The sequence below is a fragment of the Bufo bufo genome, chromosome 4 (assembly GCF_905171765.1).
Source record: "Bufo bufo chromosome 4, aBufBuf1.1, whole genome shotgun sequence".
Taxonomy (NCBI): Eukaryota; Metazoa; Chordata; class Amphibia; order Anura; family Bufonidae; genus Bufo; species Bufo bufo.
This window is the reverse complement of record NC_053392.1, coordinates 34,361,254-34,381,936: the sequence shown is the minus strand read 5'-3', so window position 1 is coordinate 34,381,936 and position 20,683 is coordinate 34,361,254. Positions and strand designations below refer to the sequence as shown.

Genomic DNA, 20,683 nt, shown 5'->3' with positions numbered 1-20,683 from the left:
ACACACACACCTCGGCTGCTGCAGAACCTCCTAACACACACACACACACACACACACACACACACACCTCGGCTGCTGCAGAACCTAACACACACACACACCTCGGCTGCTGCAGATCCTCCTAACACACACACACCTCGGCTGCTGCAGAACCTCCTAACACACACACACACACACCTCGGCTGCTGCAGAACCTCCTAACACACACACACCTCGGCTGCTGCAGATCCTCCTAACACACACACACACACACCTCGGCTGCTGCAGATCCTCCTAACACACACCTCGGCTGCTGCAGAACCTCCTAACACACACACACACACACACACCTCGGCTGCTGCAGATCCTCCTAACACACACACACACACCTCGGCTGCTGCAGATCCTCCTAACACACACACACACACACACACACCTCGGCTGCTGCAGATCCTCCTAACACACACACACACACACACACACCTCGGCTGCTGCAGATCCTCCTAACACACACACACACACCTCGGCTGCTGCAGAACCTCCTAACACACACACACACACACCTCGGCTGCTGCAGATCCTCCTAACACACACACACACACACACACACCTCGGCTGCTGCAGAACCTCCTAACACACACACACACACCTCGGCTGCTGCAGAACCTCCTAACACACACACACACCTCGGCTGCTGCAGAACCTCCTAACACACACACACACACACCTCGGCTGCTGCAGAACCTCCTAACACACACACACACACACCTCGGCTGCTGCAGAACCTAACACACACACACCTCGGCTGCTGCAGAACCTCCTAACACACACACACACACCTCGGCTGCTGCAGAACCTCCTAACACACACACACACACCTCGGCTGCTGCAGAACCTCCTAACACACACACACCTCGGCTGCTGCAGAACCTCCTAACACACACACACCTCGGCTGCTGCAGAACCTCCTAACACACACACACCTCGGCTGCTGCAGAACCTCCTAACACACACACACCTCGGCTGCTGCAGAACCTCCTAACACACACACACACACACACCTCGGCTGCTGCAGAACCTCCTAACACACACACACACACACACACACCTCGGCTGCTGCAGAACCTCCTAACACACACACACACACACACCTCGGCTGCTGCAGAACCTCCTAACACACACACACACACACACACCTCGGCTGCTGCAGATCCTCCTAACACACACACACACCTCGGCTGCTGCAGATCCTCCTAACACACACACACACACCTCGGCTGCTGCAGAACCTCCTAACACACACACACACACACACACACCTCGGCTGCTGCAGATCCTCCTAACACACACACACACACACCTCGGCTGCTGCAGATCCTCCTAACACACACACACACCTCGGCTGCTGCAGAACCTCCTAACACACACCTCGGCTGCTGCAGAACCTCCTAACACACACACACACACCTCGGCTGCTGCAGAACCTCCTAACACACACACACCTCGGCTGCTGCAGAACCTCCTAACACACACACACACACACACCTCGGCTGCTGCAGAACCTAACACACACACACACCTCGGCTGCTGCAGATCCTCCTAACACACACACACACCTCGGCTGCTGCAGAACCTCCTAACACACACACACACACACACCTCGGCTGCTGCAGAACCTCCTAACACACACACACACACACACACACACACACCTCGGCTGCTGCAGAACCTCCTAACACACACACACACACACACACACACACACCTCGGCTGCTGCAGAACCTCCTAACACACACACACACACACCTCGGCTGCTGCAGAACCTCCTAACACACACACACACCTCGGCTGCTGCAGAACCTCCTAACACACACACACACCTCGGCTGCTGCAGAACCTCCTAACACACACACACACACACACACACACACACCTCGGCTGCTGCAGAACCTCCTAACACACACACACACACACACACACCTCGGCTGCTGCAGAACCTCCTAACACACACACAGCTCGGCTGCTGCAGAACCTCCTAACACACACACACACCTTGGCTGCTGCAGAACCTCCTAACACACACACACACACACACCTCGGCTGCTGCATAACCTCCTAACACACACACACCTCGGCTGCTGCAGATCCTCCTAACACACACACACACACACACACCTCGGCTGCTGCAGAACCTCCTAACACACACACACACACACCTCGGCTGCTGCAGAACCTCCTAACACACACACACACCTCGGCTGCTGCAGAACCTCCTAACACACACACACACACCTCGGCTGCTGCAGAACCTCCTAACACACACACACCTCGGCTGCTGCAGAACCTCCTAACACACACACACACACACACACCTCGGCTGCTGCAGAACCTCCTAACACACACACACCTCGGCTGCTGCAGATCCTCCTAACACACACACACACACACCTCGGCTGCTGCAGATCCTCCTAACACACACCTCGGCTGCTGCAGAACCTCCTAACACACACACACACACCTCGGCTGCTGCAGAACCTCCTAACACACACACACCTCGGCTGCTGCAGAACCTCCTAACACACACACACACACACACACCTCGGCTGCTGCAGATCCTCCTAACACACACACACACACCTCGGCTGCTGCAGATCCTCCTAACACACACACACACACACACACCTCGGCTGCTGCAGAACCTCCTAACACACACACACACACCTCGGCTGCTGCAGAACCTCCTAACACACACACACACACACACACACACACACACCTCAGCTGCTGCAGAACCTCCTAACACACACACACACACACACACACACACACCTCGGCTGCTGCAGAACCTCCTAACACACACACACACACACACACACACACACACCTCGGCTGCTGCAGAACCTCCTAACACACACACACACACACACCTCGGCTGCTGCAGAACCTCCTAACACACACACACACACACACACACACACACACCTCGGCTGCTGCAGAACCTCCTAACACACACACCTCGGCTGCTGCAGAACCTCCTAACACACACACACACACACACCTCGGCTGCTGCAGAACCTCCTAACACACACACACACCTCGGCTGCTGCAGAACCTCCTAACACACACACACACCTCGGCTGCTGCATAACCTCCTAACACACACACACCTCGGCTGCTGCAGAACCTCCTAACACACACACACACACACACACACACACACACCTCAGCTGCTGCAGAACCTCCTAACACACACACACCTCAGCTGCTGCAGAACCTTTTAACACACACACACACACCTCAGCTGCTGCAGAACCTCCTAACACACACACACCTCAGCTGCTGCAGAACCTCCTAACACACACACACACCTCAGCTGCTGCAGAACCTCCTAACACACACACACCTCAGCTGCTGCAGAACCTCCTAACACACACACACACCTCAGCTGCTGCGGAACCTCCTAACACACACACACACCTCAGCTGCTGCAGAACCTCCTAACACACACCTCAGCTGCTGCAGAACCTCCTAACACACACACACACACACACACCTCAGCTGCTGCAGAACCTCCTAACACACACACACCTCGGCTGCTGCAGAACCTCATAACACACACACCTCAGCTGCTGCGGAACCTCCTAACACACACACCTCAGCTGCTGCGGAACCTCCTAACACACACACACACACACACACCTCAGCTGCTGCAGAACCTCCTATCACACACACACCTCGGCTGCTGCAGAACCTCCTAACACACACACCTCGGCTGCTGCAGAACCTCCTAACACACACACACCTCGGCTGCTGCAGAACCTCCTAACACACACACCTCGGCTGCTGCAGAACCTCCTAACACACAGCTCGGCTGCTGCAGAACCTCCTAACACACACGTCAGCTGCTGCAGAAGCTCATGGTATACATCAATGCCCAGCAGATGGGGCAGACTGTGTTGCACACTTACCACCTGGCTCAGGTCGTAGCCCCAGGGCAGGAACAGGATTCCAGTGTTGTACTTCTCCCAGTGCGAGAGGATGAAGGAGAAGAGCACCACCCACAGGAGGAGGTAGAGAACCAGGACGCTGACCCCCGCCTCCCCGCGGCCGAAGATGGAATAAACGGTCACCACAAAGTAGATGCAGGCCCAGCTGTCCAGGCCGTGGTCGAACAGCTCCCCCAGCGGAGTGCTGGAATTCGTCCTGCGAGCCTGCTTGCCGTCTACTCCATCTGCAAAAGGACGGAGAAAATGTAAATGACAGCGCAACACAGGAGGCCGGACACCGGGTCTGCGGTCACCTCCAGAGCTGCACTCACAATACTCCTCTGCCGACAAGGTCCAGGAGCTAACACTACTTCTCCCAGAATGCAACGCAGAAACGTGCAGCGCTTTATAAGCCTTTGCATCCCCCATGTAATAGTTCTATTCCTCTATTATTCCTGCTGGAATCAGTTGGGGGCGTGTCCCTTCAGTCTGACACTATCCAATCAGTGCTGCCTGTGCAGGGAGACCATTACACACAGGACTAGACCGCCCCTTTAATAACAGGCGACTCACCCAGGGTATAGGCCGTGAAGTTCAGCAGGCCGGCGACGATCCACACCCAGCTGGGGACGTGCTCATGACCTGCGGCTGCAGAACAGAAAGAGGGGTGAGGACAGCTTGTGTGCACGGGCGCCGCTTATCAAAGGGAAATACTGCTACAGCTTCTCTATACACCTCAAGAAGGGCGCCGCTTATCACAAGGTAATACTGTTAGTTTCTCTATACACACACAAGAAGGGCGCCGCTTATCACAGGGAAATACTGCTACAGCTTCTCTATACACCTCAAGAAGGGCGCCGCTTATCACAGGGAAATACTGCTACAGCTTCTCTATATACACATACACACACACACACACGAAGGGCGCCGCTTATCACAGGGAAATACTGCTACAGCTTCTCTATACACCTCAAGAAGGGCGCCGCTTATCACAGGGAAAACAACATTGCTTACCGGTAATCGTTTTTCTCGATACCCATGACGGCACCCAGTGCGACTCAGGACCTCCCATCAGGACAGGAAACCTGAGAAGATAAAAAGGACACACCTCCACCCAACACCAGTGGAAGAAATAAATTGTTCTCCGGAGAGAAGTGATAAGGGATTAAAGACCCTCTTTTTTTTTTTTTTTAAATCTATATTACTTCATATAGACCTGACTGATACCCTATATATATTTATAAATGTATCCGTATCTGTATCTATATATGGGGAGGGAACTATCGGGTGCCGTCATGGGTATCGAGAAAAACGATTACCGGTAAGCAATGTTGTTTTCCCCTCACCCATGACGGCACCCAGTGCGAGATAGACTATAAGTAGAGTCTAGGGGGGGGGGCCACAGCCTGCAGGACCTTCTGCCCAAATGAGGCGTCAGAATGGAGCTGCAACCTATAATGTTTGAGAAAGGTATGTGGGGAACTCCATGTAGCTGCCCTACAAATCTGAGCTAAGGACACGTCAGCCCTTTCAGCCCATGAAGTAGACACTGCCCGAGTAGAATGGGCCCCGAACCCAGAAGGAGGGGAAAGACCCAAGGAGATGTAAGCCTTTGTTATGGCCTTCTTCACCCATCTGGCAATAACCCCGCAGGATGCTTTCTTACCCCTATTCCCCCCTAAAAACTGGACAAGAAGGTTCTCGTCTTTCCTCCATGAAGACGTAACATCCAGGTAAACTAACAAGCATCTTTTAACGTCCAAGCAATGAAAACTTTTTTCCCTGCTATTGGAGGGGTTAGGAAAAAAGGAAGGCAACACAATGTCCTGGCTCCTGTGAAAATCCGAGACAACTTTGGGAAGGAAGGAAGGCAGGGGCCTAATTACTACTTGATTGTCCTGGATGACAGTATATGGTGGATGTGCAGAGAAGGCCTGGATCTCCGAGACCCTCCTAGCAGAGGTGATTGCCAGTAGAAAAGCCATTTTAATGGACAGGATGTCAATTGGGATCTCTAACAAGGGCTCAAATGGCTTATCGGTTAGGGCTGTCAAGACCCTGTTTAAATCCCATGGGGGGGAAAGAGGCCTTACAGAAGGATGGATTCTGGCCGCGGCAGAAAGAAAACGTTTGACCCAAGGATGCATTGCTAACTGGTAGTCGAAAAAATAGCTCAAGGCTGATACCTGTACTTTTAGGGTGGAGGCTTTGAGTCCCTTGTCTAAACCTGCCTGCAAGAAGTCTAAAACTTTAGGTATTTCTGGAGGTTTAAATGGATCAGGGCTAGACCCTAGAAAGGAAGCAAAGATATTCCACACTCTATTATATTTCCTGGCTGTTGTAGCTTTCCTACTGCCTAAAAGGGTGGAAACAACCTTGTTAGAGAGCCCTCTACTCAACCAGATGCCCCTGTCAAACTCCACACTGCCAATTGTAGAATCTCCGGATTGGGGTGGCATACAGGCCCCTGGAGAAGGAGGTCCTCCCTTGGAGGGATCGTCCAGGGGGGGCTTCTGGCTAGATTTAACAGGGTGGAGTACCAGATCCTTTTGGGCCATTTCGGGGCTACCAGGATTATAGAGGCTCCCTCCCTCCGTACTTTCTTCAGTACCTGTGGAATTAGGGAAATAGGTGGGAAGGCATAGCCGCGTTCTCGGCTCCAATCCTGGGCCAGACTGTCCACGGCCGTGGGGTTCTCTGTGTGATTTAAGGAGAAGAACCTCTCTGTCTTCCTGTTCTTCCGGGTAGCAAAGAGGTCTATAGTTGGGGTCCCAAACCTTAAGACAATCTGGGAAAAGACTTCTCCGTTCAGACTCCACTCTGCCTGGCTGAGTTCCACTCGGCTTAAAAAGTCGGTCACCGTGTTCTCTTTTCCCTTTAGATGTATTGCAGATAGGAGCAGGTTCCTGTCTTCTGCTATTTTGAAAATTTCCTGGCAGAGGAAGATTAGGGATGGTATTTTTGTTCCGCCCTGGTGATTTATATAGGCCACTGTTGTTGAATTGTCCGAGTAAAAGACCAGTTTTTTGTTCAAGACATCTGGAACTGCCACCCTTAGAACTCTTTCTACTGCCCTGAGTTCCTTGTAATTTGATGTGCAGGCTCGGGTTCTTAAATCCCATCTTCCCTGCCAATATTTCCCATCTGAATGAGCCCCCCAACCCCACGGACTGGCGTCTGTTGTTATCCGTATGGGTTCTATGAAGGACCAGGGCATCCCTGCCGAAAGATTCTTCTCGGATGTCCACCATAGGAGGGAATACCTTGCTCTGGAGGAGAGATGAAATTTTTCCTCTAGTGTTTGTAGAAGACCATTCCATTTCTTTAAGATATCCCACTGTAACGATCTTGTGTGAATCTGAGCAAACGGCACTGCGGGAATCGTGGCCGTCAGGTGCCCTAATACTGCCATCGCCTTCCTGATGGAACATCGGAAGGAGCGGAAAAGGATCCAAACATGTTCCTTTGTTGAAACTACTTTCTTCTGAGGAAGGAATGTTTTCTGAGCCGTGGAATCTAGCTGCATCCCTAAAAATACGCAATTTTGAGAGGGGGTTAGGCAAGATTTTTCTCGATTGACCTTCCATACCAGATCTTTCAATAGAGAACACACCAGGACAAGATCCGTCTGTAACTGTACCTTCGTCTGGGCTATGAACAAAAAATCGTCCAGAAAGGGTACTAACACTATCCTGGACAATCGGAGGAATGCCACCATCTCCGCCACAACCTTTGTAAAAATTCTCGGGGCTTGTGAGACCCCAAACGGGAGGGCCCTGTATTGCAGGTGCAGAAGCTGGCCCTTTACTTGGACTGCCGTTCTCAAATACTTTTGGGAGGAGGGATGAATAGGGATGTGGTAATAAGCATCCTCTAAGTCTATACTTGCCATCCAGCAATCTTTGTATAACAGATCTATAGTTGTCTTTATCGTCTCCATCCGGAATCTTTTGTATTTCAGGAACTTGTTTAGTCGTTTTAGATTTAGAATCATTCGAAAGGACCCATTGGGTTTCTTTACTAGAAAGAGTGGGGAGTAATACCCCCTGCCCTCCTCTTCTATGGGAACTTGGCAAACGACCCCTTTGTCCAATAACAACTGAACCTCTGCCTCTAAAACTGTGGATTTTAAGGGATCTTTCGGAGTTGGTGTGGGTGAAGAAATTTTGGGGGTAGGAGAGAAACTCCAATCTGACTCCCTCTGCTATCCCTCCCAAAACCCATTTGTTTTGGGTGACCTTTGACCAAGCAGGGAGAAAGGAAGAGAGTCTCCCCCCAACTTGGAGCCCAGCGTCATTGCTGCTTATCTTTTTTATTATCTTGGGATTTGAAAAGAAAGCCGCTAGATTTCCTCTGAAATCGATCTCTCTCTTTCCTATCGTAGGGCTTGCCCCTCTGCCTTCTAAAGCTCTGCTGGGGCCTACGAAAAAAGGGGGGCTTCTGAGGGACAGGAAACCCCCTTTTTTTGTCAGAGGCCTTCTCCAGGATGTCATCTAAAGATGACCCAAATAATCTGTCGCCTTCACACGGAAGGGCACAGAGTCTGGCCTTAGATCCCTGGTCACCCTTGCAGGATCTAAGCCAAATAGCTCTTCTAGCCGCGTTTGACATAGCAGAGGCTCTGGCGGAAAAGCGCATCACATCAGTGGAGGCATCCGTTAAAAAATCAGCTGCTTTTGAGAAGGTGGGGAGAGAAGCTAGGAGCTCTTCTCTAGGTCTTTTTTCTTTAAGATGTGACTCTAGCTGGTCAATCCATAGTCTCAGCGACCGGGAAACCCAGGTGGCTGCGACTGCCGGCCTGAGACAGGCGGCCGACGTCTCCCAAGCCCGTTTAAGATATATGTCCGCTTTCTTGTCTAACGGGTCAGAAAGACAACCTAAATCATCAAATGGGAGGGCAGACTTTTTTGCAATCTTGGCGACTGGTGCATCCACCGTAGGGGCCCTATCCCAGCTTGAGGACACTTTTTCTTCATAAGGGTATTTTCTTTTAACAGAGGAAGGTATGAAGAACTTTCTGTCAGGATTCTTCCACTCTTTTTTAATAATCGCCTGCATGCTTTCATGCATAGAAAAAACCCTATGCTTTTTAGGGCCTAATGCCTGGAAGGCCTGATCCGCAACTGATCTGGTCTGCTTAATGTCTTCCAACTGCATAGTTGCTCGGACCGCTTTTAATAATGGCTGCGTATCCTCAGGGGAAAAGAAGGACTTCCCTGAATATTCCTCGTCCGAGGAATCTGAATTACTGGAATCTAACTGCCCGGATTCTCTGGCTTCACTATCGGACGAGTCCATTTCCATACTATCACATTCTGTGGCTTTATCCGGGGATCTGGCACGGCCTTTACTGAATGTCTTGAAGGATGCTTTGATTAAGGACCTCATAGATCTTGTAAGGGTCTGGGACTGTTCCGCTACCAGTTTGTCTATACATGCCGTACACAGAGGTTTCTGATAGGATGCAGACAGAGTCGTCTTACAATCTGCACACTCTTTGTGTTTTGACTTGGAAGACGACTTTTTTGGAGGCTTTGGGATCTAAGACAGAAACACCTTATTAGTAAAAAAGGAACGTTCTCACCATGTGAATTTTTCCTTCCCCATCCTTAGGACCAGTACCGGACTTGCAGGCCTCAAGGGGTCCAGGGGTTCAGCGCGTCCATCTGTAGGCTCCGACATGCTTGCTAGCTGGATCCTACTTCAGCACAAACACACTGTGCCTCCGCTGGCTGCCTGCACCTGCGGCCGCATTTATAGATTTAAAAGACGCGCCTCGGCCCTCACTTCCGGGTCCTGCGCGTCGAGGGAGAAGCCCCGCCCCCCCCGACGTCATCGGCCGGCCCTCCGAAAGATGGCCCCGCGCATGCGCATAAGCACTCAGACGCGCGGGCGCCATTCTCAAACTGGGCAAGCCGGCGTGGGGAGCCGCCTGAACACGGCCACAGCGGCTCCCCGCAGGACCGGCAGCGAGTGCGGGCGCAGGCAGACTTGTGGGGAGCGGCTTCCGGCACGGCCACAGAACTACCGCTCCCCAGGGATAGGTCTTCCCACGGCATAGCCACAGACCCCCCCCAGCGCTGGCTTCTTTTTTGAGGTACGTCCCGCAGAAATACTGCTGCTTCTCAGCAACTCCCATCCGGAGGACAGGAAACCTGAACTGGTGTTGGGTGGAGGTGTGTCCTTTTTATCTTCTCAGGTTTCCTGTCCTGATGGGAGGTCCTGAGTCGCACTGGGTGCCGTCATGGGTGAGGGGAAATACTGCTACAGCTTCTCTATACACACAAGAAGGGTGCCGCTTATCACAAGGTAATACTGTGTTACAGCTTCTCTATACACACACAAGAAGGGCGCCGCTTATGACAGGGAAATACTGCTACAGCTTCTCTATACACACACAAGAAGGGCACCGCTTATCACCGGGAAATACTGCTACAGCTTCTCTATATACACACACACACACACAAGAAGGGCGCCGCTTATCACAGGGAAATACTGCTACAGCTTCTCTATACACACAAGAAGGGTGCCGCTTATCACAAGGTAATACTGTGTTACAGCTTCTCTATACACACACACACACCGCTTATCACATGTCGTGCACCTCAGTCTCACTGGGGCTCTGTGGCTTCCATCATGTACAGGAAGAAGCCGCCAGTGACACCCGACCACACTGGAGTGGTCACCCAGTGACGGCGTGGACTGTTGCTAGGCGACATCCTGATAAAGGTCAGAAGAGGCGGCGCCGGCTACAGAGCTGGAGGAGCAGAATACTTTGGGGTCCGGCTACTGCGGCACCTCTGTATGGATAGGGCTGCATGGAGGATACAACCCCTTTAATTAAAGGGATTGTCCAGGGTTAGAAATAGGTTAAACACTTGGCTGCTTCCTTCTAATACAGCCCCGCAGGTTGTGAGGGGTACTGCAGCTCCGCCCCATTCACACCTGTGGGAAAAGTCTGTAGACGGGTGGCGCTGTTTTTGGAAGACTGCAGCCGTGTTTTCCTAATCCCAGACAACCCCTTTAGAGCGGCGCTAGAATTTCAGCAAGGCTGGGGGCCTGGACGCGGTCATGTGTGCTGAACACCGATGCAGCAGAGCCGAGTGCGCGCAGACGCACCTGATGCATAGAAGTCCGGGTCAAAATACGCCATCATGAAGAAGTTGAAGACGAGCAGCAGGAAACCGCTGAACGTGATGAGATTTGGCGCCAACCACCTGGGGAAAAACTAAAGCGACACGGATGAGCGTCCCGGCAGGCGGAGGACACTTCCGGAGGAGCGGGTGCCGGATTAGTGGAAGCCTCACCTTTACTATGGAGTTCCAGAAGGGGTGCATGACGTAGAGGGACAGGGGGTTGGTGTCCACCGCGCTGTACTGGAAGGAGAGAGAATAGAAAGTGAGGCCACGGATAACACACGTCTGTGCCCAGCATCGTCACAACCACCGCAGCCTCTGTCCACAAGCTTGCTGACTGTTTCCACCACTGTGCCCATGGCAGCATGCTCACACTTACATTCCTAACTGTTCTGTGTAGGTGTCAGTGTTCACTGCAGTTCTAGCCTTCTATTCGTGCACCAGGAGAACTCACAGTGTAAAGCAGATAGAAATATTACAGTGTGAAGTGTTGCAGCATCTGTGGCAGGCCATGAAATAAAAGGGTTAATCCTCCTGTGACCTCCCAGTGACCCCAGCGTTTATATTAACCAGGCACAAAGTGACCCCACAACATGGCACAAAGGGTCAAACTCCAGTCCTGTGAAGTCACGCCGGCGGCAGACGCCAAGCGGAGGTGCCAACGTCACCGCAGGTCTCCGATTATAGTCTACTGTTACTGCGTATCCTCATTCACTGACAGCAAGCCGACACCAGCACTACTACAGGCCTAATACTTCTTAGAGCTGAGGGTTTGTTACAATTGTATCCTGTCCAGACAATCCTCTGGGAGGTAAACACATATCTGTCCTGATAATCCGTTACAATGTATCAGTCTGGAGGATTGTCCACACTGGGTGCAACTGTAACAAAGCTCCAGCTGAAGGGGTGTATGGGTTTGGTACATTCATACAGATATCATCTTCTGGGAGACGAGGGGAGGGCACACTGCAGATCTGGAGAGGAGCGTACGCAGCCAGCAGCTTTCAGGCATCACATGACCAGCACAGAACGTGGACGTCATTTATTCCGGAAATATTCCTGGGAACGTTCAAGTACCTACAGCCTCACACGTCTACATACGGGGAAGTCACAGTGTATTATACTCCAGAGCTGCGCTCACTATTCTGCTGGTGCAGTCACTGTGTACATACATTACTTGTCCTGTACTGATCCTGAGTTACATCCTGTATTATACTCCAGAGCTGCACTCACTATTCTGCTGGTGCAGTCACTGTGTACATACATTACATTACTTATCCTGTACTGATCCTGAGTTACATCCTGTATTATACTCCAGAGCTGCACTCACTATTCTGCTGCTGGTGCAGTCACTGTGTACATACATTACTTATCCTGTACTGATCCTGAGTTACATCCTGTATTATACTCCAGAGCTGCACTCACTATTCTGCTGGTGCAGTCACTGTGTACATACATTACTTGTCCTGTACTGATCCTCAGTTACATCCTGTATTATACTCCAGAGCTGCACTCACTATTCTGCTGCTGGTGGAGTCACTGTGTACATACATTACTTATCCTGTACTGATCCTGAGTTACATCCTGTATTATACTCCAGAGCTGCACTCACTATTCTGCTGCTGGTGCAGTCACTGTGTACATACATTACATTACTTATCCTGTACTGATCCTGAGTTATATCCTGTATTATACTCCAGAGCTGCACTCACTATTCTGCTGGTGCAGTCACTGTGTACATACATTACATTACTTATCCTGTACTGATCCTGAGTTACATCCTGTATTATACTCCAGAGCTGCACTCACTATTCTGCTGCTGGTGCAGTCACTGTGTACATACATTACTTATCCTGTACTGATCCTGAGTTACATCCTGTATTATACTCCAGAGCTGCACTCACTATTCTGCTGGTGCAGTCACTGTGTACATACATTACTTGTCCTGTACTGATCCTCAGTTACATCCTGTATTATACTCCAGAGCTGCACTCACTATTCTGCTGCTGGTGGAGTCACTGTGTACATACATTACTTATCCTGTACTGATCCTGAGTTACATCCTGTATTATACTCCAGAGCTGCACTCACTATTCTGCTGCTGGTGCAGTCACTGTGTACATACATTACATTACTTATCCTGTACTGATCCTGAGTTATATCCTGTATTATACTCCAGAGCTGCACTCACTATTCTGCTGGTGCAGTCACTGTGTACATACATTACATTACTTATCCTGTACTGATCCTGAGTTACATCCTGTATTATACTCCAGAGCTGCACTCACTATTCTGCTGGAGGAGTCACTGTGTACATACATTACATTACTTATCCTGTACTGATCCTGAGTTACATCCTGTATTATACTCCAGAGCTGCACTCACTATTCTGCTGGTGCAGTCACTGTGTACATACATTACTTATCCTGTACTGATCCTGAGTTATATCCTGTATTATACTCCAGAGCTGCACTCACTATTCTGCTGGTGCAGTCACTGTGTACATACATTACATTACTTATCCTGTACTGATCCTGAGTTACATCCTGTATTATACTCCAGAGCTGCACTCACTATTCTGCTGGTGCAGTCACTGTGTACATACATTACTTATCCTGTACTGATCCTGAGTTATATCCTGTATTATACTCCAGAGCTGCACTCACTATTCTGCTGGTGCAGTCACTGTGTACATACATTACATTACTTATCCTGTACTGATCCTGAGTCACATCCTGTATTATACTGGTACATCTGGTACAGTGCAGCATGAAGTCAAAGGCTGATTAAAGGGGTGCTCCGGACGCCGATCTTATGGGTGAACTGGTCACGTGCGATTAGAGCAGATCAAAAAACCATCATGTGAACGTGGTCCTAGGAGGTTTAGGTAAATTCTCACTGCTGAGGGTTTGGTACAATTGTATGCAGTCTAGGGCTGCAGCGAACGATTATTTGAATAATCGATTAGTTGTCAATGATTTAATCGATTAATCGGGAAAAACACCAAAATTACAAAACAAAGCGGTTTATATGATTTTACTTGAAAAATTATTTTCAAAGGCCATATTAAAACAAATTGTGGATGGCGTTGTTATGGGTGGGGGAGGGGGGGGGATCTGTGGATGACACTATATAGCATCTTAGGCTATATGTGTCAGGCACAGATCCCCCCCTCCCCAATAACAGGGCACAGATCCCCCCCCTCCCCAATAACAGGGCACAGATTCCCCCCCCCCTCCCCAATAACAGGGCACAGATTCCCCCCCCCTCCCCAATAACAGGGCACAGATTCCCCCCCCCCTCCCCAATAAAAGGGCACAGATCCCCCCCCCCCCCCTCCCCAATAAAAGGGCACAGATCCCCCCTCCCCAATAAAAGGGCACAGATCCCCCCCCCTCCCCAATAAAAGGGCACAGATCCCCCCCCCCTCCCCAATAAAAGGGCACAGATCCCCCCCCCCTCCCCAATAAAAGGGCACAGATCCCCCCCCCTCCCCAATAAAAGGGCACAGATCCCCCCCCCTCCCCAATAAAAGGGCACAGATCCCCCCCCCCTCCCCAATAAAAGGGCACAGATCCCCCCCCTCCCCAATAACAGGGCACAGATCCCCCCCCCCCTCCCCAATAACAGCGCACAGATCCCCCCCCCCTCCCCAATAACAGCGCACAGATCCCCCCCCCCCCTCCCCAATAACAGCGCACAGATCCCCCCCCCCCCCCCCCAATAACAGCGCACAGATCCCCCCCCCCCCAATAACAGCGCACAGATCCCCCCCCCTCCCCAATAACAGCGCACAGATCCCCCCCCCCCAATAACAGCGCACAGATCCCCCCTCCTCCCCAATAACAGCGCACATAGATCCCCCCCCTCCCCAATAACAGCCCTGGCGGCGTAACGTCACTCAGCACACCTGCCCCGCCCACTTTATGAATGAAGGAGGCGGAGCAGGCGCGTCACGTGAGTAAGTGATGTTACGCCGCCGTCCGCTCTGCCTGCAACTGGAGCTTTATTGCAAAGTAAAATAAAGATGCGCTGATTTAAAGTAAACCGCCCGCCCGCATAGCAACGAATTGGCGATTATTCGATAACTGGATTCGTCGACAACGAATCCAGTTATCGAATATTATCGATAAAGTCGATTAATCGTTGCAGCCCTAATGCAGTCCAGACAATTCTCTGCACTGACACAATATAACCACCAGGAGAGAGGTCTGCAGTGCTGCCAGACGGGATAAAACAGTAACAAACCCTCAGCTGTGAGCGCACATCCACACATCCTTCATGATGACTTATGCGTCTCCATGGTTACAGACTACCCCCCCTGTGTGTAGTCAGACCCTCGCTCCCATACATCCTCCGGTTGTGTATACAGTTGCAAGAAAAAGTATGTGAACCCTTTGGAATTATATGGATTTCTGCACAAATTGGTCATAAAATGTGATCTGATCTTCATCTAAGTCACAACAATAGACAATCACAGTCTGCTTAAACTAATAACACACAAAGAATTAAATGTGACCATGTTTTTATTGAACACACCATGCAAACATTCACAGTGCAGGTGGAAAAAGTATGTGAACCCCTAGACTAATGACATATCCAAGAGCTAATTGGAGTGAGGTGTCAGCCAACTGGAGTCCAATCAATGAGATGAGATTGGAGGTGTTGGTTACAGCTGCCCTGCCCTATAAAAAACACACACCAGTTCTGGGTTTGCTTTTCACAAGAAGCATTGCCTGATGTGAATGATGCCTCGCACAAAAGAGCTCTCAGAAGATCTACGATTAAGAATTGTTGACTTGCATAAAGCTGGAAAGGGTTATAAAAGTATCTCCAAAAGCCTTGCTGTTCATCAGTCCACGGTAAGACAAATTGTCTAAATAAGGAGAAAGTTCAGCACTGCTGCTACTCTCCCTAGGAGTGGCCGTCCTGTAAAGATGACTGCAAGAGCACAGCACAGACTGCTCAAGGAGGTGAAGAAGAATCTTAGAGTGTCAGCTAAAGACTTACAAAAGTCTCTGACATATGCTAACATCCCTGTTAGAGAATCTACGATACGTAAAACACTAAACAAGAATGGATTTCATGGGAGGATACCACAGAGGAAGCCACTGCTGTCCAAAGAAAACATTGCTGCACGTTTACAGTTTGCACAAGAAAACCTGGATGTTCCACAGCAGTACTGGCAAAATATTCTGTGGACAGATGAAACCAAAGTTGAGTTGTTTGGAAGAAACACACAACACTATGTGAGGAGAAAAAGTGCGCTTTTATTGTGTTAAAAAAAACCATTTTGATCCATATGCAAATGAACCCGATATGAGTCCTGTGTCCGGAGATGAGTCCAATTTTCTGAGCGCAGCACCGCCCCGCGTCCTCCGAATCTCCTCCTTGCTGGCTGACGTCACAGAGCTGGAGCGCCGAAATCTCGCGATGCGCGAGCTAGCGCATGCGTAGTTCGTCCCCTGTGCTGGCATCATGAACATGATGCCGACAATGAGCATGCGCTAGCTCGCGAATCGCTAGATTTCGGCGCTCCAGCTCTGTGACGTCAGCCAGCAAGGAGGAGATTCGGAGGACGCGGGGCGGTGCTGCGCTCAGAAAATTGGACTCATCTCCGGACACAGGACTCATATCGGGTTCATTTGCATATGTATCAAATCGGTTTTTTTACGCAATAAAAGCACACAGAGCTATGGGGACTGGGTATTGCGGATGTGCTAGCGGCCATCTAGCAACCTATGTCCTCAGCTCTATACACAAAATCCCGGTGACAGGTTCCCTTTAAGCAGACTGTGATTGTCTATTGTTGTGACTGAGATGAAGATCAGATCACATTTTATGACCAATTTGTGCAGAAATCCATATCATTCCAAAGGGTTCACATACTTTTTCTTGCAACTGTATATGGGGAGGGGGGATATGAAGCCTGTGTAAACACAAAGTGGAGACGTTGCCCCCGGGCCCCTGACAACCTGAGGGTACAATCCAGCAGGTTCCGCCACTTTTCCTTTTACTAGTTTTGATAGATCACTCCCATCATGTCAGCGCTCCCACGCACACTGCACACACGTGTGCGCTGCTCCAGTCCGGCCGGTCTCACCAGTACACGCCTGGGAACACAATGCGCAGCCCAGGAGCGTGCATGGAGGAGTATGGCGGCACTACCAGGAAAAGCCCAATGTGACAGAGCTGACACACTGTGACGAGGTCTGCAGCTGTACATAGGAAGGAAGGGAAACTTCTCACTATACAAGGAGCTGTGAGGGGCTCACACACTGTAACGGAACCGCCCACAGCACCAGCAGGACAAAGCCGCCACTAAGCGCTAATCTATTCCACCTCCAGTCCCCTCAGTCACAGGACTGGTAGGAGAATGTGGCCCCTGACCCTACAGGGGCCCCAGTATCGTCATGCACAGTTACCATTATGTGCGTCTTAAAGTGAGACCCCCCCCCCCCCATCCAAACCTGAACTCCTCAAGACCTGCCTGCCCCCGAAACGACGCCCAAAGCCAGCGGAATCCGGACACAAGGGGCGGACCTGAGGCGGTTCCCCCCGCCGACCTGAGGATGGGGCATGTTGGATTTCAGCTGCCCGATCCTGTTGTCCTCAGCGAGACAAGCCGCTGCCAGAGGAGACTGGTGGGGGTGTACATGTGTAGACAGTAGAGGTCAGGCCTGACGGGGTTAATGTGCAGCTCCTGACAGCAGATAGCGGTATTACACAGTGATTAGATAACGCCGCGGCCCGCACTGCGATGACCGCGCCCGGACGTGTGATCTGAGATAACGGCAGTTTACCCGCACTGCGCTCGCGGAGCCTTACTTAGGAGTAAGTCCACATCTTGCAATTCCACAGCGGCAGAAATCGCAAGGTAACCGCGCCAATCCAACCGCACGGGAAAAATCCTCGGCCACGCGAACAGCAGTTTCCGGTGAAGAATCTGTGCTGAAAAAATTCTAAATGTGAACAAACCCCAACAGAGGGCGCGGCGGTCGGACCACCGTATCCACGGACACTGAAAGGGTTAATCCCAGTACTTGGCGACCGGTGGCGGTCCGGCCGCGGCCCTGGCACTGCTTCATCTACACAATGTTCCCAGGGAATGAAGGGATCGGGGAAGACCCAGCACCCGGTCAGCTTAAAGGGACGGTGCGCCTCACGAGGGAAACCATGGCAACCAGACTGGTTTCCACGGGCATCCGCTCCACTTTCTGTCGCATCCGTTTTGGACAAACCCCCCCCATCTGTGTCAGTTCCTGACCGTTTCATGACGTCTGCTTGCTGTCAATGAATGGAAAGGTTCCGGTTCACATCCAAAGGCTGAAAACCCTATCTTGACTTCGTCCTGCTGCGGTTACTTTACAATTAGTGTTGAGCGAACTTGCGTTTTAAGTTTGGCGTCTAAAGTTCGGGTCATCGAAGAATCGCGTTATGGATTCCGCTACCACGGACCATAACTTGGTCCGTGGTAGCGGAATCCATAACCCGAACCCGAGCTTTAGACGCCAAACTTAAAACACAAGTTCGCTCAACACTAGTTACAATGTATCAGTGTAGGTCCGGCTTTCTGAAGGGGGTCGTTACAATGTGTCACATGTAACAAACCCTCCGCTGTGAGCAGTCACGTGTCCTGCGTGTGAGCAGCCCCTCCGACCTTTCCTGCCTGGTGTCCCAGGGAAGAGGACACATCCTGCGAGGACGTCACCGACAGGGTCATGACCTCTGAAGACCGTACGTGTAGCCGTCCCGTGGTCAGGGTCAGGTTACCGCCACATGACACCAGACGGACGCTCCGCAGACCCATCACACTGGAACATTCCTTTAATCCGGCATCAACAGGACCAGAGACGTGGGCACAAGCAGGAGCCCCAAATACAGCGGGGCCCCCTCCTCCCAGTCTAATCCGTGCCGGTCCCGTGCTCTCTGTGTTTCAGTCCCTCTGCTTGCTGTCAGTGATTTGGAGCATTCTTACTTCACCTGCTCCGATCTTGCAGCTGAAGGTTTGTTACAATTGGATCCAGTCTGGACAATCCTCTGTGGACTGACAGTTTGTTACAATGTATCTGTGCCGGGATAATGCATCGGTCTGGGTCCTATTGTAACAAACCCTCAGCTGTGAGGAGTAAGGCTCAGTGCAGACACATAACCCCGACTACACAGATCTCTTAAAAGGGGCCACACACACGACAAAGTACCTGAACATGCTTCCCCCCCCCCCAAAGCTGTGCACCTGGCCCCCCGAAAAACGTGAAGTGACCCCTAGAAAACACGGGAGCCTGTACACCACAACAAGGAGGGGCCACACACTCCCCGACAGGGGGGGGGGGGGCGCACACATGTCAGGGGCCACACACTCCCCGACAGGGGGAGGGCGCACACATGTCAGGGGCCACACACTCCCCGACAGGGGGAGGGCGCACACATGTCAGGGGCCGCACAGACGTCAGGGGCCGCACAGACGTCAGGGGCCGCACAGACGTCAGGGGCCGCACAGACGTCAGGGGCCGTACACTCCCCGACAGGGGGGGCCGCACACACGTCAGGGGCCGCACACTCCCCGACAGGGGGGGGCCGCACACACGTCAGGGGCCGCACACTCCCCGACAGGGGGGGGCCGCACACACGTCAGGGGCCGCACACTCCCCGACAGGGGGGGCCGCACACATGTCAGGGGCCGCACACTCCCCGACAGGGGGGGCCGCACACATGTCAGGGGCCGCACACTCCCCGACAGGGGGGGCCGCACAACACACATGTCAGGGGCCACACACGCACAGGTCCCACCCTTTCCAGAGGCCATGGAGGGGAACTGAGAAGGTGATCCCTGCCCACCCAGGACCCTGAAGGGGTCCTCACATAGTGAAATGCGGGGCCCCACACAATGGGGCCACTTCATTTCCCGAACCTTATAGGGGTCCTCAACAAGTCAGCAGCTTGCACGGACCACAGAAGGCATGCTGAGGGCCCTATAAACTACAGGGGCCACCTTAGCCCTAGAACCTGTGCAGGGGCCCCGAGGACTCCCATAGCAGTTCTTAAAGGGGCCCCACAAGCACGGGTTCCCCGCCTCCAGGCTGTAGGCACGCTGCAGCCCTCCGGGGGCCCAGTCCTGTCAGTGCCCCTCACGCCTCCGCTTCTCCCCGGGGTCCCGCTCTCACCTTGTAGCGGTCGAAGCCGCTGAGCTGCTCGGAGGTGACGTACTCGCAGCACCGGGACATGACGGGGAGCGGCGGGGGCCAGCGGCTGCAGACGGCAGGAAGACACGGCGATGAAAGGAACACGGATTCGCCGACCAGTGACGTCACGTCCGTAGTAGTGGTGCCGGGGACTGGAGGGGCGGGGCCGAGGCGACGGAGGGGGCGGGTCAAAAAAACATCGGCTGATACAACAGCTGGGCGTGATTTCAATGGACAACGCCCCCTTTACCCCCGCCCCCTGGGCTGGTTATGTGACGTAGGAAGAATCTGTTCATCAGGGGAACAACAAATCCCAGCGGCCCCGGAATGCTGGGACGTGTAGTTCTTCAGGGAATGCTCCTGCTGATGACAAATCAGGGAAAGGTGAAAAGATAAATGA

General features: G+C 52.0%; 1 protein-coding gene and 1 long non-coding RNA gene across 3 annotated transcripts in view; both read right to left on the bottom strand.

The window, feature by feature from the left end:
• Nucleotides 1-20,422, bottom strand: part of SELENOI (selenoprotein I) — a 30,392-nt gene extending 9,970 nt beyond the window's left edge. For both annotated transcript variants that reach the window (XR_005778097.1, XM_040427089.1), the window contains exons 1-5: nucleotides 20,266-20,422; nucleotides 11,273-11,341; nucleotides 11,085-11,193; nucleotides 4,539-4,613; nucleotides 3,948-4,210 (exon numbers count right to left, since the gene is read on the bottom strand). Coding sequence is in view for 1 of the 2 variants with exons in the window: in XM_040427089.1 (XP_040283023.1) it covers nucleotides 3,948-4,210; nucleotides 4,539-4,613; nucleotides 11,085-11,193; nucleotides 11,273-11,341; nucleotides 20,266-20,325 (576 nt within the window). In the remaining variant the exon portion in view is untranslated. The remainder of the gene's footprint in view (nucleotides 1-3,947; nucleotides 4,211-4,538; nucleotides 4,614-11,084; nucleotides 11,194-11,272; nucleotides 11,342-20,265) is intronic.
• LOC120997135 lies at nucleotides 4,622-11,069 on the bottom strand. The gene is made up of 3 exons (XR_005778098.1): nucleotides 10,431-11,069; nucleotides 10,309-10,350; nucleotides 4,622-4,924 (listed from the first exon to the last, which is right to left on the bottom strand). It is a non-coding gene; the product is annotated as an uncharacterized LOC120997135 (long non-coding RNA).
• Nucleotides 20,423-20,683: the final 261 nt, after the last annotated feature.